We start from the raw sequence: 25243 nt of genomic DNA, 5'->3' as shown, positions 1-25243 counted from the left end.
ATTGCGGAAAATAAAATCTCATGGTGTAGGAGGTAATATATTGGCATGGATAGAAGATTGGCTAGCTAACAGGAAACAGAGTTGGCATAAATGGGACTTTTTCTGGCTGGCAGGATGTAACGAGTGGTGTACCAAAGGGATTAGTGCTGGGGTCTCAACTTTTTACAATTTATATAAATGACTTTGATGAAGGACCGAAGATATGGTTGTGAAATTTGCTGACGACACAAAGGTAAGTTGGAAAGTAAGTTGTGAAGAGGACATAAGGAGGCTACAAGGGGAAATAGATAGGTTAAGTGAGTGGACAAAGATCTGGCAAATGGAGTATAATGTGAAATTGTCCATTTTGGCAGGAAGAATAAAAAAGAAACTTATCTAAATGGTGAGAGATTGCAGAGCTGAGGGATTGCAGTGGGATCGGGTGTCCCAGTGCATGAATCACAAAAGGCTAGTTTTGTAGGTACAGCAAGTAAGTAGAAAAGCTAATAGAATGTTATTGTTTATTGTGTGGGGAATTGATTAGAAAAGTAGCAAGGTTATACTTCACTTGTATAGGTCGCTGGTGAGACTACATCTGGAGTATTGTGTACAATATTGGTCTCTCCTTATTTAAGGAAAGATGAAAATGCATTGAAGTGGTTCAGAGATGGTTAGCTAGACTAATAGCAGGAATGAGTGGGTTGTCTTATGAGGGAAGGTTGGACAGGTTAGGCTTTAAGAGGCAACTTGAATGAAACCTTTAAGATCCCGAGGGGTCTGACAGGGTGGATGTGGAGTGGATGTTTCCTCTTGTGTGAGAATCTTGAACTAGGGGTCACTGTTTAAAAATAAGTGACCTCTCATTTAGGACAGGTAAGGAGAAATTTTTTCTCTGAAGTTCATGAGTCTTTAGAACTGCCTTCTTCAAAAGGCAGTGGGAGCAGAGTCTTTGAATATTTTTAAGACAGAACCGGATAGATCCTTAACAAGGGGGTGAAAGGTTATTGAGGCTGGGTAGGAATGTGGGGTTGAGGTTACAATCAGATCAGCCATGATCTTATTGAATGGCGGAGCAGGCTCAAAGGAACAATTGGCCTACTCCTGCTCCTATTTCATATGTTTGCATGTATATTCGTATGTTCACACTTATTCACATTATATCCCATCTGCCATGTTCTAGTCCATTCACTTAGCCTATCCAAGTCCTCTTGAAGCCTCCTTGCATCCTCATCACATCTTAATTTCCACACAGTTTGGTGTCATCAGCAAATTTAGAGATATTACAATTGATACCCACATTGAAATCATTTATATAGATTGCGAACAACTGTGGACCTAGCACTGATCCTTGCGGTACCCCACAAGTAATAGCCTGCCACCCTGAGAATGATCCATTTATTCCTAATCTCTGCTTTCTATCTGTTAACCAATTCTCAGTCCATACTAGTATATTTCCCCCAATACCATGCACTCTAATTTTATTTACTAACTTCCTGTGTGGGACCTTATCAAGAGCTTTCTGAAAACCCAAATACACCACATCCACTAGTTCTCTTTTATCAATGCTACAAGTAATAACCTCAAAAACTTCAACAAGTTTGTCAAATATGATTTCCCTTTCATAAGTGCGCGTTGACTCTGCCCAATTTTACCATTTTTAAAAAATGTCCAGTTGTCATATCCTTTATAATAAATTCTAACATTTTCCCTACTACTGATGTCAAACTAACGGGTCTGTTGTTCCAACCGGGGTGGGAAGAGAATGCAGTTTATCTAGCCCCAGTGCTCTGCAGGTCGTACCGTTAGTTTAAAAGTTCAATTCACGGACCAAAATGTCTGATTATTTACCTTCGCTACTGTTAGACCCAGAATAAAAGAGACTTAAACCAGGCTTCATTCAATAAACTCAGAATGGTTGATTTATTATAAAACGAAACTTCTCATTTTTTAAAACAAGTGGCAAGAACTGGTTACCACACAAGGTCCAAATTTTAAAAGAAAAATCCAGTTCATGAAGATATGGTTTTCCCAACACTGTCCATTCTCCCTCTTCCTCCATTCTTAAATAGTGGGTTTACATTTGCTACTTTCCAGTCCACAGGAACCTTTGCAGAATCTATAGAATTTTAAAAGATATCACCAATGCATCCACTATGTCTCTAGCAACACCCTGGGATGAAGCTCATCTGGTCCAGGGGATTTAACAACCTTCAATTCAGTTAACTAATACAATTCTTTTAGTTCCTCTGTTTCACAAGCCCCTTGGTCACCTAGTATTTCTGGGAGATTTTCTGTATCATCTTCAGTGAAGACAGACGCAAAGTAACTTTAGTTTCTCCACCATTTCCCTGTTCTCCACTATAAATTTCCTGTCCCACATTTGTTCTTGCTAATCTTTTCCTTTTCACATACCTAAAGAAGGTTTTACAGACTGCCTTTATGTCCCTTGGTGGTTTGCAATCATATTCTCATTTCCCTTAATCAGTTTCTTGTTCCTCATTTGCTGAGTTCTAAATTGCTCCCAATCCTCGGGCTTACCACTTTTTCTTGCACCCTTATAACCCACTTCTTTTGACCTAATGCAATCTTTAACTTCTTTCATAAACCACGGTTGATTTAGCTTTCTCTTTAGGTGTTTGTGCCTTAGAGGAATATATATCTGTTGTAGAATGTGTAGTATTTCTCTAGATGTTGCCTGTCTACCATCAAATCTTTCAGTGTATTTTCCCAATCCACCATAGCGGACTTTTTCCTCATACCATCATAATTTCCTTTCTTCAGACTTAAGACCTTAGTTTCAGAATTAACTATATCACATTCAAACTTAATGCAAAATTCTTTCACATTATGATCACTATTTCCCAAAGGCTTCTTTACAACAAGGTTATTAATTAGCCCTTTCTCATTATACAACAATAAATCCAAAATAACCCGATCCCTAATTGGCTCCTTAACGTACTGCTCCAGAAACCCATCTCGTACACACTCCAGGAATTCCTCCTCCAGAACATTAGTGCTGAATTGGTTAAATCAGTCAATGTGTAAATTGAAGTCACCCATTATTACTGTATTACCCATGTTACATGCATCTCTAATTTCCTGATTTATACCGTGCTCAATATTAGCACTATCGCTTAGTGGCCAAAAAACAGCTCCCACCAATATTTGCTGCCCCTTGCTGATTCTTGGCTCCACCCAAACTAATTCTACATCTTGATCCTTTGTTCTAAGATCCTCTCTTACTAATGTACTGATCTCGTCCCTTATCAAGAATGCTACCCCACCCCCTTTTCTTTTTTGCCTGTCCCTCCTAAATGCTGAATACCCTTCGATATTCATTTCCCAATCTTGGTCACCCTGTAGCCATGTCTCTGCAATGGTAATTTGTGCATTCAAATCATCAACCTTTTTGCAAATGATACGTGCTTTCAGATAGAGTGCCCTTAAATCTGATTTTTAAAAATTATTCTCTATTCTGATCTGATATGATGTTTCGTCTGTCTTCTGTTTTTGCTTTCTACTTTTCTACTTCCTTTTATCAGTTTTGCTTCACTCAAATCCGAGCTCCCTCTCAGGTTCCCATCCCTCTGCCAAGCTAGTTTAAGCCTTCCCCAACTGCACCAGTGAATTTCCCCCTGCAAATGTTGCTCCTGGTCCTGCTAAGATGCAGCCCATCTTGTACAGGCACCCACCTGCCCCAGAACTGGTCCCAATGCCTCAGAAATCTGATGCACTCCCTCCTAACCAGTTCTCCAGCCACATGTTCAATTGCTCAGTTCTTCTATTTTTGTGCTCACCAGCACGTGGGACTAGAAGTAACCCTGAGATTACTGCATTTGAGATTCTGCTTTTCAGTCTCCTTCCTAGCTCTCTGAAATCCTCTTTCAGGACTTCATCCTTCTTCCTACTTAAGTGGATCGCAACCTCTGGCTGTTCACCCTTCCCCAGAAGAATGTCCTGTAGCCGTTCTGTGACATCCTTGACCCTGGCACCATGGAGGCAACATACCACTTTGGAGTCACGACTATAGCCGTAAACACATCTGCCTGTTCCTCTAACTAACGAATCCCCTATCATTATTGTTCTTCCCCTCTTCTTCCTCCCCTCCTGTACAGCTGAGCTGCCCTTGGTGCCATGAACTTGGGTCTGACTGCATTCCTCTGAGGAACCAACGCCCTTAGCAATATACAAAATAGACACCCGATAGCAAGGAGGACTTAAGGGGACTCCTGCACTACCTGCCTGCTTCTCTTGGACTGCCTAGGTCACCCATTCCCTTTCTGCCTCTGTACTCCTAGCCTGCAGTGTGACCACGTCACTGAATGTGCTATCCGCATAGCTTTCAGCCTCGCAGATATGCCACAATGACTTCAGCCGCTGCTCGAACAACGAAACCTGGAGCTCAAGTTTCCGCAGTTGGTGACACTTCCTGCAGATGTGGTCATCTAGATCATTGATAGCGTCCACGACATCCCACATACTACAGGACACGCATTCCATGCGACCAAGCAGCCGTGCTGAGTCTTCACTTATGTTAACTTTATTTTACTTACATTAATTTTATTTGGCTTTAACTTAATAAACCTTACAGCTATTGATAAACCTTACAAGTACTGCTAAATCTGAGTAATACTTAACACACTTTCCGAGTTGCAATAAACCTTACTTAAAGCACTTCTTTCACCTGTGCATTGAATTCCCTTGTGAATCTAATTCGCTACTCACTTGGTCTCTGTCTCACTCAAGCTGAGTTTCCTGACCATGCGCCCCTTACTGACATTACGTAGGATAGATGGAGAGAAATTATTTCCTATCAACTCCTTTAATCATCTAAAACACCTCAATTAGATCTCACAATCTTCTGTATCCAAGAGAATGCAAGCCTAGTCAATGCAAGTTGTTCTCATAACTTAGCCCAGTTAAGACCGCATTTAGATACTGTAGCAAGTGAAAGCCAAAATTTGCCGTGTCTTTGAGCTTTCTTAACCAGGGTGTTGATAGGATCTCAGCTACTTGTTGGTGGTGCATGTCAACATATAGAAATATCACCATATAGCAGGTTTCTCTGTAAAACTTGATGTCTTTCTGGCTCTGTTATTTGAACAAAGATGATGCAGGGTATTCTACTCAAGAAAACTAGTTGGTGAAGAATATAATTGGAGCTAATCTTTTTTTTTAAACTGAGTTACACATTACAAGCATAACCCAGTGATCACAGCTGTATACCATGTATACTTATACGGGCTCAAGTGAATCCCCAGTTAATACCCAACAGCTACACACAATTAATATACAGCTAGCACAGGGATGTAGGAGAGATAAACCAAATGGTAAAATGAAGCTTATTTTGCAATGGACCACTGTTGAATTTACTAACTCCAGCAATTGTAGCAAGCAATGAAAATTTGAATAGTATGTAACATGATAATGTTGATTTTTAATATTAGCAAGAAAGGAGAATTTTAATTAATGTAGAATTTCCAAAAGTGTAATCTGAAATTGTAAGAACATCAACTGATGTTTTGCATTTTTTTCTTGTCTAGACCTCCATGAGACCTGTTCCAAGTTACATCCAATGGCCTGATTATGCTCATCATCCTTTAGGTATCCTATCATTCACTTTCAAATAACATCTGCATAAATAAGTATTCATATAACCTGAGAACTTGCTTTGGCTCAAAACTTGCAGCCCATTATTCAGAGTTGTGTAATTAAAGTGAGAGAATTTGTCACTACAAAGACTGGACTTATCATTACTCTTTAAGTTTCTGTATAAAATGACTAATCATAAGACCATAAGACATAGGAGCAGAAATTAAGCCATTTGGCCCATCGAGTCTGCTCCGCCATTCAATCATGGCTGATAAGTTTCTCAACCCCATTCTCCCTCCTTCTCCCCGTAACCTTTGATCTCCTTACCAATCAAGAACCTATCTATCTCAGTCTTAAATACACTCAATGACCTGGCCTCCACAGCCTTCTGTGGAATTCAATGAATTCCATAGATTCACCACTCTCTGGCTAAAGAAGTTTCTCCTCATCTCTGTTCTAAAAGGTCTTCCCTTTACTCTGAGGCTGTGTCCTAGGGGCCTAGTCTTTCCTACTAATGGAAACATTTTCCCCGCCTCCACTCTATCCAGGCCTTTCAGTATTCTGTAATTTTCAATCAGATCCCCCCTCATCCTTCTAAACTCCATCGAGTATAGACCCAGAGTTCTCAAACGTTCCTCATATGTTAAGCCTTTCACTCCTGGGATCATTTTCGTGAACCTCCTCTGGACCCTCTCCAGGGCCAGCACATCCTTCCTGAGATACGGGGCCCAAAATTGCTCACATTATTCTAAATGTGGTCTGACCAGAGCCTTATAAAGCCTCAGCAGCACATCCCTGCTTTTATAATCTAGTCCTCTTGAAATAAATGCCAACATTGCATTTGCCTTCCTAACTGCTGCGTCAACCTGCAAGTTAACCTTAAGAGAATCCTGGACTAGGACTCCCAAGTCCCTTTGCACTCCAGATTTCTGAATTCTCTCCCCATTTAGAAAATAGTCTATGCCTCTATTCTTCCTACCAAAGTGCATGACCTCACACTTCCCCACGTTGTATTCCATCTGCCACTTCTTTGCCCATTCTCCTAACCTGTCTAAATCCTTCTGCAGCCTCCCTGCCTCCTCAATACTACCTGTTCCTCCACCTATCTTTGTATCATCTGCAAACTTAGCCAGGATGCCCTCAGTTCCTTCATCCAGATCATTAATGTATAAAGTGAAAAGTTGTGGTCCCAACACTGACCCCTGCGGAACTCCACTGCGGGCCTCCATCCTGAGAAGGACCCCCTTATCCCCACTCTCTGCCTCCTGCCAGACAGCCAATCTTCTATCCATGCTAGTACCTTGCCTCTAACACCATGGGCTCTTATCTTACTGAGCAGCCTCCTGTGTGGCACCTTGTCAAAGGCCTTCTGGAAGTCCAAGTAGATAACATCCATTGGCTCTCCTTTGTCTAACCTACTCGTTACCTCCTCAAAGAATTCTAACAGATTTGTCATCCATGACCTCCCCTTGATGAAACCATGCTGACTTTGCCCTATTTTACCATGCACTTCCAAGTATTCTAAGATCTCATCCTTAATAATGGTCTCTAAAATCTTACCAACGACCGAGGTCAGGCTAATCGGCCTGTAATTTCCCGTCTTTTGCCTCACTCCCTTCTTAAACAGGAGGGTTACATTAGCGATTTTCCAATCCTCTGGGACCCTCCCTGACTCCAGTGATTCCTGAAAGATCACCACTAACACCTCCACTATCTCTTCAGCTATCTCCTTCAGAACTCTGGGGTGTAATCCATCTGGTCCAGATGATTTATCCACCTTCAGACCTTTCAGTTTTCCTAGCACCTTTCCCTTGATCACCATACTCACCTCTGCCTCCCGAGTATGGAGTATGGCCACCATACTCACCTCGGGCCCCCCCCCCCACCCCCCCCCCCCCCACCCCCAACCCAACTCTCTTGAACTTTGGGAGTGTTACTCCTGTCTTCCACCGTGAAGACTGACGCAAAGTACCTATTCAGATCCTCCACCATTTCTTTGTTCCCCATTACTACTTCTCCAGTGTCATTTTCCAGCAACCCAATGTTCACTTTTGCCTCTTTCTTACCCTTTATATATCTAAAAAATCTCTTGCAATCTTCTTTTATATTACTGGCTAGTTTGCCCTCATATTTAATCTTCTTCCTCCTTATTTCTTTTTTCAACAAGTAACAGACACATTACTCTTCAGAATAAGGGCCAGTGTACTTAAAACTGGTACATATTGAGATTCCAAATTCACCTAGAACAGTGCTTGGTGGAAATGAGGCTGCAAAGGGGAAGGGAAATTGATGATAACGTGAACCCGATTGTCCAGTGTGACTTGGTCAAAGTATTACATCGAATGTACAGTGCAGAAACAGGTCATTCAGCCCAACTTGTCTGTGCTTTACATGAGCTTTCTGCCACCCGACATCATCTCACTCTATCAACATAACCTTCTGTTGCTTTATTACTCATGTTTATCCAGCTCCCCTTTACAAGCATCTATACTATTTGTCTCAACCAGGTAAAAAAGTTTCTCCTTTATTCCCTATTAGATTTATTGCTTACTGTCTTCATTTTATGATCCCTGGTTTTGTTCTCTCCTACAAGTGTAAACATCTCTGTGTCTTCCCTATCACAGCCCTTCATAATTTTAATGACCTCTATCAGGTCATTCCTCAGTCTTCTCTTTTCTTGAGAAAAGAGCCCCAGCTAGTTCAATCTTTCCTAATATTTATAACCTTTTAATTGTGGTATCATTATTGTAAATCTTTTTTATGCCTTCACTGGTGCCTTTGTGTCCTTTTGATAAAATGGTGACCAGAACTGTATGTAGTACTTCCCAGGTCAAACCAGGTTTCTATACAAGTTTATGTTAAACTTTTTGCTTTTCAATTCTACTGCTCTAGAAATGAAATCTAGTGCTGTGTTTGCATTTTTAATAAGTCTGGTTGGTGGCTGGAATTAGTGTCTGTCTTCCTCTCTTCCTTGCAGCCCTGCATCCAGCTTAATCTCAAAGCACTATTTGGGTATTGTGGACATTATGAAGGGGCATTTAATATAATTGCATGTTAATTTGTGTTTTATCCTCTCTTTCAAGGTGTTTCTGAATCAGAACAGTCCTTAAAGGGAACTTCTCAGATCAAAATTCTGCCGCCAGAGGACATAGAAGCAATGCGGGTAGTATGCAGAGTGAGTTGTCAAGCTTTAGCTCTTTTCAGATGCAGTTGAATTAGTATAGGAATAAAAATCAGAACTTCCCACTGCCCATTTGAGCCCTGCAGTTCTAAACGAGAGTCCTCAAATGCCAATATAGATCAATATTTGGCAACCATTTTGTGGAATACTCTATAAACTACTTGAACAATGCAAAGCTGCTGTTCCTGAATGTTATAAAGTGGTTGGTTGAAGTCCAGCTGGTTTGAATGGAGATGAGCTTTTCTATAGCCCTCTTTACTAACAGCTTGGGTTTATATAGCACCTTTAACATAGTGAAAAGTCACAAGGAGCTTCGCGTGAGAAGTATCAAACAAAGTTTGACACTAAGCCACCTAAGGAGATATGAGGGCAGGTGACCAAAAGCTTGGTCAAAGATTTGGGCTTTAAGGAGCGACATGGAGGGAATTCCAGAGCTTGGGGCCTTGGCAGTTGAAAGCACGATTGCCATTGATTGGGCAATTAAAATCTGGTTGGGCGAGGGACCAGAATTAGCAGACTGTAGAGAACTGGAAGGGTTGTAGGGTTGAAGGAGGTTAGAGAGATGGGGACAGATGAGGCCGTGGAGTGATTTGAAATCAGGGTTGAAAATTTTGAAAAGGGAAGGCAAACCAATTGTGTTGCTCAAAATATATTTAGAAAATTCTTTGGCCCTACTTTAGAATCCTTTATTATGCTGAGGAGTTTAGATGTCTGAGATATAACAGGCAAGCATAGTTTTCTTTTCTGTCTCTCTTGTTTTAAATGCCGCTGTCAGTGTTTTCCATCAAGAGACCTTGTGCAGATTTGTAAAACCTCTGTACACGAGGGGCTTTCAGCTGCAGAGTCTTGGAGTATTGCAAGCTAATGTTTCCAACAGGTATTTGTTCCTGCCACTGTGAGAATTGTATGTGATGATTGGTAGCGAAAGCAGCTATTCACAATTTATGCCAGAGTTTGCTGGTTCTAAGGTGAAAGCAAAATACTGTGGATGCTAGAACTCTGAAATAAAAACAGAAAATGCTGGAAAATCTCAGCAGATCTGGTAGCATCTGTGGAGTGAGAAACAGAGTTAATGTTTTGAGTCTGTATGACTTTTCAGAGCTCTGAAGAAAAGTCATACAGACTTGGAATGTTAACTCTGTTTCTCTCTCCACAGATGCTGCCAAACCTGCTGAGTTTTTCCAGCATTTTCGGTTTTTATTTGCCGTTTCTAAGACTGGCTGCCTCCTGCATTCCCATTTATCAATAGAAAGATGCAGCAGTGCCATACTCCCAGGAAAACCATTATTGATCACTTGATGCTTTTGTATCAAACATCACTAACAAGGTAGAACACAAGCTCACAACCTTTCCCGGGGGTAGCTACCAAAGCAAAAGACGTGTTATAGTTTGGCTGCCGTTGGGGGTCGGATATCAGGAACAAGAACATGTGTTCTATCAATGAACCATCAGAATAAATCCCATTTTTACATCAAAATAGTGAAAGGTTACTGCTAATGTTTGATACCAGGCAAGACTGCCTACAGGGGGAAAAAAAAGCAAGTGGAACATTTCTACTACAATAGCTTGCATTTATGTAGTGCAGTGCAATTACCATTGTAAAATGTCCTAAGGTGCTTCACTGGAACGTTATCCTCTGTTATTTCATGGATCACTGGCTATTCAAAATTGAAGCTATCTGTGTTTTGTGTAGACAAGAGCTTCTCTAACCAGTGCACATGCACTTATAGTTGTTATGCCTTTGGCATATTCAGACTTGCTGGAACTTGCCATCTAATTTTAGACTGTTTCATTTGTATTGCAGCTTGCCCGGGAGGTACTAGACGTTGCTTCAATGATGGTGAGGTCAGGAGTAACAACTGAAGAGATAGATCATGCTGTTCATCTGGTATGGAACAACTTTTAAAAAATGTATGTAAATGTGTATAATGAAAAGGAAGTAACCACATTTGAGCAATCTAACCCCTAATGCATTGAACTAATTGACTTTTTCCACAAGGCTTACCATTGAAGTGTAGATCAAGACTTGAGGAAGAATTGGAATTTAGAAGAGTAACAGGCGACTTAATTGAAACCTTTAAGATCCCGACGGATCTTGACAGGGTGGATGCGGAGAGGATGTTTCCTCTTGTGGGAGAATCGAGAATTAGGGGTCACAACTAAGGGATCACTCATTTAAGATAGAGACTGGAGAAATCTTCTCACTTAAGTGGGTCATGAGTCTTTGGAACTATCTTCTTCAAAAGGCGATGAAGCTGAATGTGTTCAAGGCAGAGCTAGATAGAGTCTTGATTAACAAGGGGGTGAACAGTTATCAGGGTTAGGCAGGAATTTGGGGTTGAGGTTACATTCAAATCAGCCATGATCTTATTGAATGGCGGAGCAGGCTTGAGGGGCTGAGTGGCCTACTCCTGCTCCCAATACGTATGTTCGTATGTAAGAGAAAGTTTTGTACTAACCTGCGGGATAGAATAGTGTAATTAAAGCTGGGAAATGTGTCTCTTTGTATTCTTCTTCCATTCTTTCCTCCTTCCCCCTACTCCTGAACTGAAAAACCTCCTCGCACTTTCATGGAAAATATTCTGAGTAGTTGAATTCTTCATGTTGGCTTGGTGATTTGATGAAGTAATTGTTAATTTGTCTTTATATTATAGTATAGTTCCCTATCCACATTTAAAATGAGCAGTCACATTTCAGCTTAAAAGTGGTAGTAAATATTAGCTATCTGCACTAAGGTCAATATTAAAGTTGCGGGTTAAAGCATCTTTAGTGTTCTATTCATTTCAGCTAGAAGCAGCTGTTTAGGTGCATTGAACAAGCATAAATAAATAACACTAGTTATTGTGCAGTTACCTCTTGAGTACTTACAGCTACCTAATTCCCTCTGAATGGTTGTCAGGGCTGCAGATTGTAACATGTCAGCAGTTTGGATAAAGTTTCAGGTTAAATTGAACCATATGGAATGAATGTTCTTGTTGATAGTATTATCCATATTATTCCAGACATTGTGTGCAGCAAGCAAATTGTGTTGCACTGAAACTTCCATTGCCAATTCCATTGGACAATCTCATTTAGAGATTCATCATTCCTCATTCGTATTGGATGGCTGCTGGAACCATAGGAATGTGGAAGCAGCAGGAGGCCATTCAGCCTGTTAAGGCTGTTCCACCATTCAGTGTGATCATAGCTGCTCTTAACTCCATCCACCTGCCTGAGCTCCTTTTCTTATTAAACTCTTGTCTTGCAAATTTATCGATCTCAGATTTAAAATTGTTCACTGAACTAAATGTCTCTTGTAATTTTATGCTCCTGTCTATGCTACTTAGTATGCCACCATTTTTGTGTTATGGTAAACTTGGATATGTGGCTGTTTATTGTAATATCTAAGTTGTTATTAAATGTGGCAAATAGTTGCGGCCCCTGCACAGATCCTCATTTCCTTCCAATTTGAGCACAAACTCGTTTCTCTATTCTCTGCCTTCTATTGTCTAATCTATCTCCTAACCAGGTCAATAATTTGCTCACAATTCAATGAGCTTTAATTTAAGCTAATATCTGTTGTTTGGAACTTTATTGAATGCCTTCTGGAAGTCTGTATAAACTATAGGTACAAGTTCCCTGTCTACTGCTTTAGTTACTTCAATAAGCTCAATTAAATTTGTTTGATTCACAAATCCATGATCTTTTATGAATCATCTCAAATATCTCTAAGCACTCAGTCACTCTGTCCTTACTTAAAAATACCAAGAAATACTTGGAGTTGAAATTCAAGTAGTGTCACCTGGAAGTGGGTGCAGAGGTGAATTTATCTAAGCTATGTTAGCCATGATATTGGTTCTCATTTATAATGTCTGAAGAATGAACATAGAAAAATATTAAAACACCAAGGTAACCCTCGTTGTTGTCTGAAGGATGGCATTTAAAATTGCATTTCAGCAGTCAGATTGATCCAGCTTTGAAGACGAGAAGCTAACCAGTGTCCTCTTTGATTTGTTTAGGCCTGCTTAGCACGAAATTGTTATCCATCACCACTCAATTATTATAATTTTCCAAAATCATGCTGTACTTCAGTAAATGAGGTGATCTGCCATGGAATCCCAGATGCACGACCGTTGCAGGACGGTGATATTGTTAATGGTGAGTATTTTTGCAGCAAGTAAAGGAACACAAAGTCTTTGTGGGAAGATAACAAAAGACCTTCCACTTACGTCGTGCCTCATTACATATCTCAGTAATGTTCCAAAGTGATTTTTACTAGTTGTTGTAGTGTGCAAGTTCAGCAGTCTTCAGTGTCAGCATGCTTCTACAATAACAATGAAATGAATGAATGACCAGTTCATCTGTTTTTTGTGTTTGCAAGGAGAGTATATACTAAGTGGGTAATTGGGGTCTCAGTTTGACATCTCATGAAGGACTACACCTCTGGCAATGTAGCACTCCCTCAGTATCGTTGTTGAAATCTCAGCTTCGTTTACTTACTGAAGTCCCAGAACGCTAGTTTGATCTCATTCATGACAGTTAAAAGCGTTTTACCAAAAATGATAGATTCCAATCACAATGAGTACTCTGGAAGTAAGCAGCAGGCATCACAATTATTCATTATAAAACCAAAGCACATTTAATGTCTCGCTTCCTCCAACAAAAAGTGTCTTCTTTTGGTGGAGGGAGAGAATCACCTGAGTGCAGCACGTTTACTGTGTTGGTTTAAATAATATGAAAGCACTTTGATGAAAGGCACTATAATACTAAATGAAAGTTGTTTCCAGATTTGTTTCCAGAGCAAACAAGCAATTCTTAGCACATTTGGTAAAACACCTCATACCTATTGCTTTGGAAAGCCCTTTGATCCAACTCTGAGAGGTGAAAGATAGGTAAAGATCGGCTTTTTGAAAGTGTGAAAGTTTTAAACTGAGAGTGGTAAAAGTTTTAGTTTGGCTCAAAATCAGATGTTGGAGGAACGGTTAAAATACATCTTATTATGTCAAGTAAGCTGATCCACTATGTGGGAAAGCATGGCATGTTCTTTATATTACTAAAGAGAGGTACGATGTATTAATTGAACTAGATGAATCTGAACAAAATTGTTTGTTCACTTGTGAAACAAAAGTAGCTTAATGATTTGTATCGAACTTCAACTCACTAAGTGCTTGCTCAGCTTTAGAGCAATAGAAGAGGTAGGTTTGTAAAAGGCTGGTATATCCACTTCAGGACGAGACTGTTACTATTATTATACCCCTGGTTACACTATCGCAGAAGTAGGTTTTGGGTATTGCGACAGACTGCCTGTAGGAGAAACTGCTGGTGCTGACAACGACCCAAGTTTCTAACATTAACGTTACAGGTTCCACATGTAGTGCTATCAAAACCCAGTTCTACCTCATCATCACCTGTTTCAACTCCCTCTGCTGCCTCTGTTGTCAGACTGTCTGAAAACCAATCTTGGATGAGCAGAAAATTCCTGCAATGAAACATTGGGAAGATTTCAGTACCCCCCCCCCCCCCCCCCCCCGCCACACACACACACACACACACACACACACACCCCACCACCACCACCCCCTCCACCCTGGCCACAATCTTGATTTCCTAGTCACCAAGCCCATCCCCCTGCCCGACCAGTGTCTAAGGCTGAACTAGGCTATTCCTAATTTTAGTGTCTTATTTGACCCTAAACTGAGCTAACAACTCCATATTCCTTCCATCACCAAGGCTGCCTACTTCCATCTGCACAACATTGCCCATCCTTCATTCTTTTTTAAAGAAAGCTATTGTTACCTTCAGACTCAACTATTCTGGACATCCCCAGTTGGCCATCCTCCACAAACTTACGCTCATCTGAAAATCTGCTGCCAGTTTGTTAACTCAAACCAAACCCCATTCACCCATCAACCCCCCCTGCGCTTTCTGGCCTCCACTTGTAAGTTCTCATCTTCTCCCTCCCTGTGTCTGTCACCTCTTCCAACCCTGGAACCTGTTTAGATCTCTGTGTTCTGAGGGCTCTGGCCTCTTGTCCATCTCCCATTTCCTGTGCCCCACCATTGGCGGCTGCCTCTTCAGCTGCCTGTCTAGAATCCTTCCCTGAATCCCTCTTTGAAACCAGCCTTTTTCCCAAGGTTTTGGCCACCTGTTCTGATATCTCCATACGTGGCTTGGTGTTAATTTTTTGTTTGACAGCCACTCCTGTGAAACACATTGCAGCATTTTGCTACATTAAGGCTGTTGATTCATGCAAACTCTTAATTGCTGAGAATTCCTCTAAGGCCTTAAATGGGTGCATGATGTAGAGTTTGTAGGAGTCCAAGAACTCCCACTATTCAACCCTACATTGATATGGGAGCCAGGCAGAGAGTTCAACCGTTCTTGACTTGGTTAAAATAACGGGCCTTATCCCAACAGAACTTGATTCAGTAAAATGGCATTGTGTATTCACAACTGGTGATGCTCACCACAGAATGGCTGCAGCACAGAGGTCATTTGCCTTGTTGAATCTGTACCGTGCTGTCGTGGTTACAATTCATTGTACAGCTACCAATAAGTTCCTAATTTCAGGCTCAAAATTTAAATACCTCGTAACTTAATAGTTTTTTCTTTTACAGTGGACATTACAGTTTACCGCAATGGTTTCCATGGCGATTTAAATGAGACATTTTTTGTTGGTGAAGTTGACGAGGGGTCAAAGAAACTGGTGCAGACAACATATGAATGCCTGATGCACGCTATAGATTCAGGTGAGGAAATGGCACTGAATTATTCCGTCATTAAACAGTAATGGGTGCAAAGACAGAACTGGAATAAACCTAGGTGCATTACTCAATTATAGTATCCCCAACATTAACAGTGCCCCCTAACAAGTACATAGAATTTACAGCACAGAAACAGGCCATTTGGCCCAGCCATTCCAGGCCACCATTCATGCTCAATTTGAACCACCTCCTTCCTTATTTCAATCTATCAGCATAATCCTCTATTCCTTTTTCCCCCAAGTGCTTATCAACTCCCCTTAATTGAGCCTATACTATTCACTTCATCTATTCCCTGTGGTAGTGAGTTCCACATTCTTACTAGTCTCTGAGTAAAGATGTTTTTCCTGAATTCTCTATTGGTGTACATCTTATATTTGTGGCCTCTGGTTTTGCTCTTCCCCACAAGTGGGAACACTGTCTCTATCTACTGTTATCAGAACTCTTCATCCTTTTAAAGTGCTCTATTAGGTCAATCTATCAGCCTTCCTTTTTCAAGAGAACAAGCCTGTTCTTCCTTTCCTGACGTGTAGTCTTACTGCAATCACCAGCAGAAATAGCAAATCATCATTACAATATTTATGTTGGTCAGAGTGCACAATGTTACATCCAGGTTACCTGAGCAATGAGGTACATTGTTTTATACTATAGCTTGTCTACCAAGTCTAGTCAGTCAAGTTCTGTGTCTCTGTATTACAATTTCTCATTCTGTTTTTAATTAATTGGTTTGACACTTTTTTTTAAAGATGACTCCATCAGAATAAATTTTCTTTTAATTCTCTTTGCAGTAAAGCCAGGTGTTCGTTACAGGGAATTGGGCAATATTATACAGAAACACGCGCATGCAAATGGCTTTTCAGTAGTTCGAAGCTATTGTGGACATGGGATTCACCGACTATTCCACACTGCACCCAACGTGCCACATTATGCGAGTAGGTCATACGTGTTTAATCTTACACAAGTGAAATGCATTTAATTGCTTTAGCCATCTTTGGAGGTGTGATCAGTGATTTATTTTTTAAAAAAATACAATTTATAAAAACCTTTTCTGTGACCCAGTCTGACCCACAACATTTTAGATGTATCATCAACCTGATGAGAAACTGTTTGTCAATGAATGTCCCAGTATTTTTTCACTCCTGTTCTGAAGCACATGATAAGCTCCCAGACCATTCCCTCTCTCTGTATTGGCAAGGTGAATGAGCCGGTCATGTACGTAATGCTTTATTCCTCCATGTGTGATCTCACTTTATTTCCCTTCACTGACAAAGTGCAAATTACTTAAAGATGATGGGCGAAAGAACCAGAGGCAACATGAAAATATTTGTTTCAAACATAGCGAGTTATGATCTGGAATGCGCTGCCTGAAAGGGCGGTGGAAGCAGTAATGACTTCGAAAAGGGAATTAGATAAATACATTAAGGGAAAAGTTTTCAGCATTTTGGAGAAAGGGAAAGGATGAATTGAATAGTTCATTCAAGGAGCCAGCAAAGGCACAGTGGGCCAAATGGCCTTCGGTGCTATATCATTCTATGATTCTAAGATCCTTGTGCAGGGGAGCTTTAATCTATAGTGTAATGTTTGCCCTCAAATTTATACTTGGCCTTTTCAAATGTAAATCAGTCCTCTGATAAAATAATGGACAAATCATCAATTTTAGTGATTGTTAATAAGTTTAAGACCTGATGAGTTTTAAGTTTCGAATGTCCAGGACAAATTTTTTATTGCATTTCAAACTTGACTAAAATCTATGGGTGGAAAGTGTTATAGGGTGTTGGATACCCTTCAGTAGGTCCTAATGAAGTCTTTGTTGCATTAAGTAGGTTAACTGTATGTATTTATAAACTACAAGAACTATACATATATATAGTAAAGAGTTCAAGCTCGGAGGTGTCTCCATGCTTGCTTGTGCACACAGTTCTGTCCCACACTAGACTGGCCCTTATGTGCAGGTCGCGTGTTCTCTTACATAACTGTGTGGGCTGTACTGTACTCAGTCCCATGTTAACCCTCTATGTGCCAGACCCCTATACTACACCACCCCCCAAGTCTTTATCCAATGTATTTCAAGTTATTCTAGTTTACTCCATGTATTTACATCACTATTATTATCCCATCTTCCCTCTTCAAGTTTCTGAGTTCATAGATTCAGAAGTCTGGAGGCTTTATAAACCTTCCACATCTCACTCGCACTACTGTCAGAGGAGTGGTAAGCTCTGTTGTTGTAGGTAAACTCTTGATTTGGAGGTTGTCTGACATCTGTGTGTCTTTTCACCCTCTTTTTCCTTGGTATTGAACTGGCTTTTGTCAATCTGACATTTGTGGTGATATGGTTGTTGATTTATCAAGTTTTTTCCAGGGTATACAGTGCTGTGTTCATCCCCATAGCGTTTTTTCCTCCTCTTTCATTGTGTGGCTCACCGCGATACATATGGACGTTCATCTTTTAACAATGAAACCTTCATTCCCACTTGTTTCACAATTTTAGCCAAATTTTTTATTACTTTTTTTCCAGTTGTTTTTCGAACTTATGAATCTTTTCATTCAGCTCAGCAACAACTCTGTTAAATTGAGTTGTTTTTGTTTGAGTTATCTGTGGAACTCTTATATAAGTTCAACATCTCTGCCTGGGCATTCAGTTCTTTTTGGAAACTTCCTTCCATGGTCACTGACTGCTCCTTAGACTCTTTCAATTCATGTGTGTTCATTCGAATTGACCTTTTCTAGTTTTAAAGTCTGGATTTGCTCATCCACACTGCGCATCTCATCCTTCATGTTGTTCAGAGTGGACCAAAGTTCAAGAAGCTCATCAGTATTTGGTTGTTAATTCTGCTTTCTAGCAACTGTTCTGATTTCATCAACAATTCCTTCTCCAGTTCCTGTCATTTTGCACGCTGCTTACTAGACACTTCTGATGCTTGAGGTTCATCAAGTTTTAATTGGAGATCCATTTTTGTTGAATTTGTTTTTACACATTCATCATTTCAGTATTTCAAGAGCTCTTTCAAGTGTTCAACTTCCTGTGAGCAACATTCCAGTGTTCTCATTAGTTCTCACTATTCCTTATCAAATGCATCTTTTGTGCATGAAAGTTGATTCTCTACACTGATCAGAGTATAATTCTGCCATGTTATTGTTCAAGCTCGCATTCTGTAATTGTGCTTTTGCTAATGATTTTTGAGACTACTCATGTTCTTTTGTGAGAACTTCTACTTTGTCTTGCCATTCTAGGTTCTTGATTTTTATCTCTTCATATATCTCCTTGGAAATGTAATGTATGTAATGTTTTTCCAAGTTTTCTTTCAAATGTCCAACCATTTTTTTCAGCTCTGTAGTCTCTTTCTTGCGACCTGTGACACCTCAAAAATTTGTTCTACTCTTGAACAGTTTGGTTCATTGACAACTTTAGTGTCTCATGCGTTTCTAAGGATATATACTCAGCTTGAATCTTGAGTTCAAATCTTCCAATTCAGTTCTGATATGAACATTTTCCAACCTTATTTCAGTTTCGTTTTGCAGGGTTTTTTATTTTGGGTTTCATCAGATAGCTTTCCTTCATTCACAACCAGCTGCTTGCTCCGCATTGTCACCGACTGTTGCAGTTCAGGTAATGAGTCGGGATTTCCAAAAAGATCTATTTTTGAGAGTTCCCTGCCTCTGGTGCCCTCGTGTGGTTTGCTTGAATATTGCCTTTTATCCTTTAGGCGCTTTATTGGAGGTTTTCTGTGCCTCTTAATCTCTGTGCGTTCCACAATTTGAAGATTAAAATATTTGTCAAAGGCTTTTAAAATTTAATCGAAGCTGATTGAGGATTCATCAGTGCGCACTGCATTAGGATTACTTCATCAGAAAGTTCACCAAATCAGTATAAAAAAAGTATTAATCTGGACTTTTTCTGACTTTCCACTTAGACCTGATGTACTCCGGTAGTTTAAAAATTCTCTTCTTCACGTCACTCAATTTTCCGTTAGGTTTGGCCCTTGGATGAGTCCAAACTGATCTGGTAAGTTGGATTTTTGATCCACGGTTAAAAAATTTAAAGTGTAGCTTCAGCTTTAAGATGTTTTTGAAATTCAAGGTGGCGCCGCCATTCATTTGAAGACAAAGGGCCTTCCCGTGCCTGCCAGCCTCGGCTGGTTGCCGCTGCAATGGCGCTCATGCTCAACCTTGAAAAATTTTTAAACAGTGGCTGCTTGGATTGTCTGGCCACAAACTTCTCCATTTCAGTACTGTGCTTTAGGTTTGTGAAAGCATTGAATCCTGGCCTTTTCTGGCCTTTAAAGCAGATTCTTTAGTCGTGATTCTTCCGAATTAATTAATATTTTTCCCCCCCCTTTCGGAGTGAGCTTGGGCATCGACTTGGGGACCCGATTTTTCCAACAGAGTTTTTAAATGGCACTTTCTGACCACTGGACTATTTAAAAGTTTCTCAAGGTGTGCTTTACCCTGGAATTTATAAATTTTAGCTCACTGCTGCTAAACCTGCTGACTTTGCACTCTGGGAATTGAAGCTGCACTTCCAAGAATTTCCATGGAGTCTTCTGCTGCAGTGAGGAATTTTAAACACCTGCCTTCAGCTTCCAAGCCTTTCATTGCAGCTTTTCCCTGGCAATTTTGTTCTGCGCATCTGCTTCTCGAGCTTTTCTTCGGGTCAGAATGCTGCTTCAAATTTTTCATTGGTCTTGCAGGATTTTAGTTTTCTTCTGCAGTCTCTGTGAAGATTTGAGTTGTTCCGTTCACTGCTACCATGTTGTAGGGTGTTGGATACCATTCGGTAGGTCTTAATGAAGTCTTTGTAGTCTTAAGTAGTTTAACTGTATGTATTTACTCAATGTACATATATATAGTAAAGGGTTCAAGTTAGAAGCTGTTGCCATGCTTTCTTGTGCACACAGCTCTGTCCAACACTAAACCAACCTCTAGGTGTGGGTTATTTGTTCTCTTACATCACTGTGTGGGTGATACTGTACGCAGTCCCACGTTAACCCTATATGTGCCAGAGCCTTATAATACAGCAAGTGAGTATAGAGCAGAACTTTTATTCATATTAAAATGAGCTTGATTAGCAGAATGTATTATTACTCTAATTGTCACTTGGAAGTGCCAAATAGTCCATAGTAATCACTTTTACCAAGTGTTTGCTTTTTAACTTTTAAGAATGGTTCTTAGTTAATGAAGAAGGTGATTTCGTTTGACATGTTGGTTGAGTCCTCGTGTCACCAAAATCAGTTAACTATGGTTGTATCTGTGCCTTTTAACATTTTACTCATGACTAAATCTCAAATGTCACGGATTTTTGTAGCAATTCAAGGTTAGTCTCCTTGCCCAGCTTTCTCCCCAGAGCTCTATTTGTTCCTCTGCTTCTGATATTTATCTAGTTTTCCCTTGAAATGAGCAGTCATTTCTGCCTCGATCTTTCCCTGTTGCCAGGCATTGATGATCCAATGCTTCTCTTTCAGTTAAGTCACTTCTTCCAACAATCTTTCCTTTTGTTTTAATAACCATTTTAAATTGATAACACTTTACCAGTTTCCCAGCCAGAAGAAACCCTTCATAATTTAAAAAAAATCTTTTAATTATTCACTTTCATAATTCTACAGGGCATAGCTCCTGTACCTCAAGTCTCTCCTGACAAAGTGTAGCTTCCCATCCCTGGCATTGACCTGGTGAATCTACAATGTAAACATGCTATGCTTTTAATATCCCTTTCATAATGGGTAGCTGAAAATTACACACACTGCTCAAATTGTGACCTAAACCACTATCTTTTGTACACTGTGTACATGGTGGTTGCATTTCAATATCAGATAAATAGTTCTGCTCATCATTTCAAACTAGCCTTTTTTAATAGAAGTGATCAATATAATGAATATCAGATTTTATCTTTCATAACATTTCACTGGAAAATTGTATGATTTTATTTTCAGGTAATTTTAGAATTGATATACAAAGACCGATATGCAAAAACTAGGTCCTGTATAATGTTCAGTGGATTATGATCTGAACAAATTATAGGCACCTCCTTTTTATAAATGAACACTCAGAAATACTTAACAGGGAAAGACCAATCTGGTCTATCAAGCTTGTCACAGTGCAACCTATTGGCCGTCCTTTTTCAAATCCACCCCACACAGCCCTGCTGACCAACATACAAAATCCTAGACGAGTCAGAACTGTTTTGCCTGATTTCTTGATGATTAATGTTTTTTTTTTAAATTCTTTCATGGAATGTGGGCATCGCTGGTAAGGCCAGCATTTGTTGCCCATCCCATATTGTCTAGAACTGAGTGGCTTGCTCAGCCACTTCAGAGGGCAGTTAAGAGTCAACTGCATTGCTGTGGGTCTGGAGTCACATGTAGGCCAGACCAGGCTGGGTAAGGATGGCAGATTTCCTTCCCTGAAGGACATAAGTGAACCAGATGGGTTTTTTCGACAATCAATAATAGTTTCATGGTCACCATCACTGAGATTCACATTTAATTCCAGGTTTTATTTATTGAATTTAAATTCCACCAGCAGTCATGGTGGGATTTGAACCCTGCCCCTAGATAATTCACCTGGGCCTCTGACATTACCACTACATCACCATCTCCCCATTCTATGTAAAAGTTTTGTATAGTAGTATCTGTCTTTAACATTTACATTCTGCTATTGACTATATTTGTAAGAATGTGATTAAGAGTTTAATCGTGAATTTGTTGTTTCAGAAAATAAAGCTGTTGGAGTGATGAAGCCTGGTCATGTGTTTACAATTGAACCTATGATTTGTGAAGGTAAGCCACTAATTACTTAGTTTTCCAAAGTTTTATTTAATTTGTACTCAATTGGCAGACCGATAGAAATTTAGGGACAGCTGTCCAGTTTCATAAAAAGCCTTCAAATGGCTTGAAAACAATTCTCTCTGCTCTTGGGGTATTCTCAGGATGCAAGTAGCTCTGAATTCAAATAGGAACGACTTTCTTTGTTGCGTTCTTCTAAAATATTAACATTTGGAACAGGTTAATGTCCATTTAAATAAAAAAAACCCAAACCAAGCATGATTCACTTCTGTAGGAATAGAACTGAAAAGCCAGAGACGTTATGTTAAACATGTATCAAACCTTAGTTACACCACAGTTGGAGGTCTGTGCACTGTTCTGGCCCCTGCATATTGCATAAAGGAAACAGAGGCATTGTAATAAGTGCAGAAAAAAATTGATAAGGGTCATACTAGAACTGGGAGAACTTATCAGGAGAAACTGGAAGGCATGAAGGTCTGAATACCTGTCTTCTGCGCTGTTTGATTATTCTATGATTTACTGCAGACGTATGTACAGGTAGCTTGATGTCTTTTCAATTTAAAGTCCCTGTAATATTTTTTACATCATAGGAGCTTGGCACGATGAGACGTGGCCAGACAGCTGGACTGCAGTAACTAAGGATGGCAAGCGTTCAGCGCAATTTGAGCACACCCTTCTGGTCACGGAGACTGGCTGTGAGATCTTGACACGACGCTTGGAGGACAATGGTCAGCCTTATTTTGCGTCGCAGTTGTAGCCTGGCCCCCTCACTGTCGTTCCTGCTGGAAGCCTCCTCACTGTCTTCATCTGGAGTTCAACAAATGCCTTAAGGCACTGATTTGTCTATTTTTTTGGTTCAGGTGCTGCAAAGCACTGGATGTACAAACAGCCTGTTCGCAATATATCTTGTCCCCTTTCTTCCCCATCTCTTTCCCAGAGTACCTCTGGCCCTAATGGCACTCTTACTTGCTTGTATCTTAAATGTTTCTTATTTGAATAAAATTTGTGGCTTCCATCTATGGATTGTGAGCTATTGTAAAAAAAAAATGGAAATTGTGACTAGCTGCTACAAGATTAGCTGGCAAAATTTCCTCAAAAATCTTATAATGAACATAAGTATGTTAAAATGATGGAAAAAAACACTGCTCACTCAAAAAAGATGTTTATTATAAACTTAGCTGGCCATTCTTTCCTAATCAGATATGACTTTAAGTGCTGAATGTTTTGGCAATTTCATTTATACTATTAGTAGAGAATATTCAACACAGTCAAAAACTTTTTTTTTTGCCTAAATTGAAAATGATATTCACTTTGTACCGTGATTAGACAAGCTAAGTATTTTTTTAAATTAAGTTTGTAAATGTCTTATGTTTTTTTTCCTGATAGTTGAAATGCTGGTCATAATGTTGGTGCAATGTCAAATTTAAGGCACGGGATATGGCAGAGTGGGATTTTGTTTTTTTTTAATTTTTACTTCAATCTGACCATATAGCGGAGACTGAAGATCAAATTAGACCCACACTAATATAGATAGTTGTTTACACTGCCTTTTGGTTACGAATACAAAACTGACCCTTGTACAATAAGTCTACAAAATCTTAAATGCCATTAGAAAATCCACCACTATCTTGGTTACATATTGGCATTCCTGCAGTACAAGTGGTACTCTGAATTGAAGGTGGGTTAGAAAGGAGAATTACTTCCTCAACCTGTGGCTTAAGCAAGTTCTTTGGAAAGGCACAGCATGACTAAATTGTCCTATTGTGCTTTATATCAGTTGGCCAGTTTTAACTTGGACAGGCCTGAGTACCAAACTGGATTGGGGAAACTGATTCACTATTTTCCGTGAACTGTTATCAGGCTAATGGACATCCACTTGTTCTTTGTGAATTGTGTTCTTGGAAATTAACTGGTTTACAGGCCAATGTCTGGTATCTCAGACACTTGTAATGACATTCTGTTCTTCAGACAAGTGGATTAACTACGTTTGCCCTGAAGACACAATGAAGCGAATTAGCCCTTGTTACTCTCATTGTGCTGAATTTTGTGAAAACTCTTGGATTCCTGTGCGCTCACTTGCGAGATTGGTAACTCTGGCCCAAATCGTTTGTATGTTGGACGCAGAGGAAAGTCATTGAAAATTCCCCTCTCTGATTTCTTTGCTTGGTTTCCCTCCTGAATGTGGCAACCCTCACAGGTATGGTTCCACAGGCTACTGTTCAGACTTCCTTTTCCCTCTGTTCCCTCCCACTTTAATTCCTTCTGTTCTGCCCTGTGTGTGTGTGTACTGGAGCTCTCCTCCTTACTGCTGTCCTGCTGCAGCTGTACTGAGTTAGCTCGTCAAATTAAACTTATTCTCTTTGCCTTTTTCATGGGATTTGGAATAAGATGGGTTTTGTTTAAAGAACTTCTATAAAATAAAAATCTAAGAATTATAGTACACCAGTAGTAGAGCTTAGAGCCTGATCTGAAGATTCTAGGATACATCCCAGTATTGGAACGTAGTCCTGAAGAGTTCCTTTTTCTAAAATAAAAGGAAGATCCATCTGGATGAAACTTGGGTGTGAGCGTTAGCTGCTCAGTGGGTGTTGTCACTAAATGTTAACATAAATTGTACATCATGGTTAGGGGCTGGGGGGAGGTGGCGCAAATCCGATGCATTTGCTAAGATTGTAATAAATATTTAAGTTAATTGTTTTGGTTAGCCCTTGACAGCAGGTTTGGTCCATTCACCAGTTTGCTGCTGTTGTCTTTCCATTGTAAAATAAAAATATAAATCACTTTTTTTTCTTTCATAGGATGTGGGCATCATTGGCAAGGGCAGCAATTGTTGCCCATCTCTAATTGCCCTTGAGAAGGTGGTGGTTAGCTGCAATCCATGTAGTATATGCACACCCACAATGTTGTTCGGAAGGAAGTTCCAAGATTTAGACCCAGCGACTGAAGGAATAGTGATTATAGTTCCAAGTCAG

General features: G+C 40.0%; 1 protein-coding gene across 3 annotated transcripts in view; it reads left to right on the top strand.

Annotated features, from left to right (window-relative positions):
• metap1 (methionyl aminopeptidase 1) overlaps nt 1-23290 on the top strand; it is a 39670-nt gene extending 16380 nt beyond the window's left edge. The window contains exons 4-13 of one of the 3 annotated variants that reach the window (XR_005942643.1): nt 5523-5583; nt 8655-8746; nt 10557-10640; nt 12751-12889; nt 15349-15480; nt 16281-16424; nt 19404-19495; nt 20181-20266; nt 22200-22265; nt 22862-22918. Coding sequence is in view for 1 of the 3 variants with exons in the window: in XM_041184557.1 (XP_041040491.1) it covers nt 5523-5583; nt 8655-8746; nt 10557-10640; nt 12751-12889; nt 15349-15480; nt 16281-16424; nt 22200-22265; nt 22862-23028 (885 nt within the window). In the remaining 2 variants the exon portion in view is untranslated. Of the gene's footprint in view, nt 1-5522; nt 5584-8654; nt 8747-10556; nt 10641-12750; nt 12890-15348; nt 15481-16280; nt 16425-19403; nt 19496-20180; nt 20267-22199; nt 22266-22861 lie in introns of all 3 variants that reach the window. The other 2 variants (XR_005942642.1, XM_041184557.1) reach the window with 2 other exon arrangements.
• The last annotated feature ends 1953 nt before the right edge of the window (nt 23291-25243 follow it).

Source organism: Carcharodon carcharias, chromosome 1, assembly GCF_017639515.1.
Source record: "Carcharodon carcharias isolate sCarCar2 chromosome 1, sCarCar2.pri, whole genome shotgun sequence".
In the NCBI taxonomy this organism is placed as follows: Eukaryota; Metazoa; Chordata; class Chondrichthyes; order Lamniformes; family Lamnidae; genus Carcharodon; species Carcharodon carcharias.
Note: the sequence above shows the minus strand (reverse complement) of the source record. Positions and strands in the feature narration are given on the sequence as shown.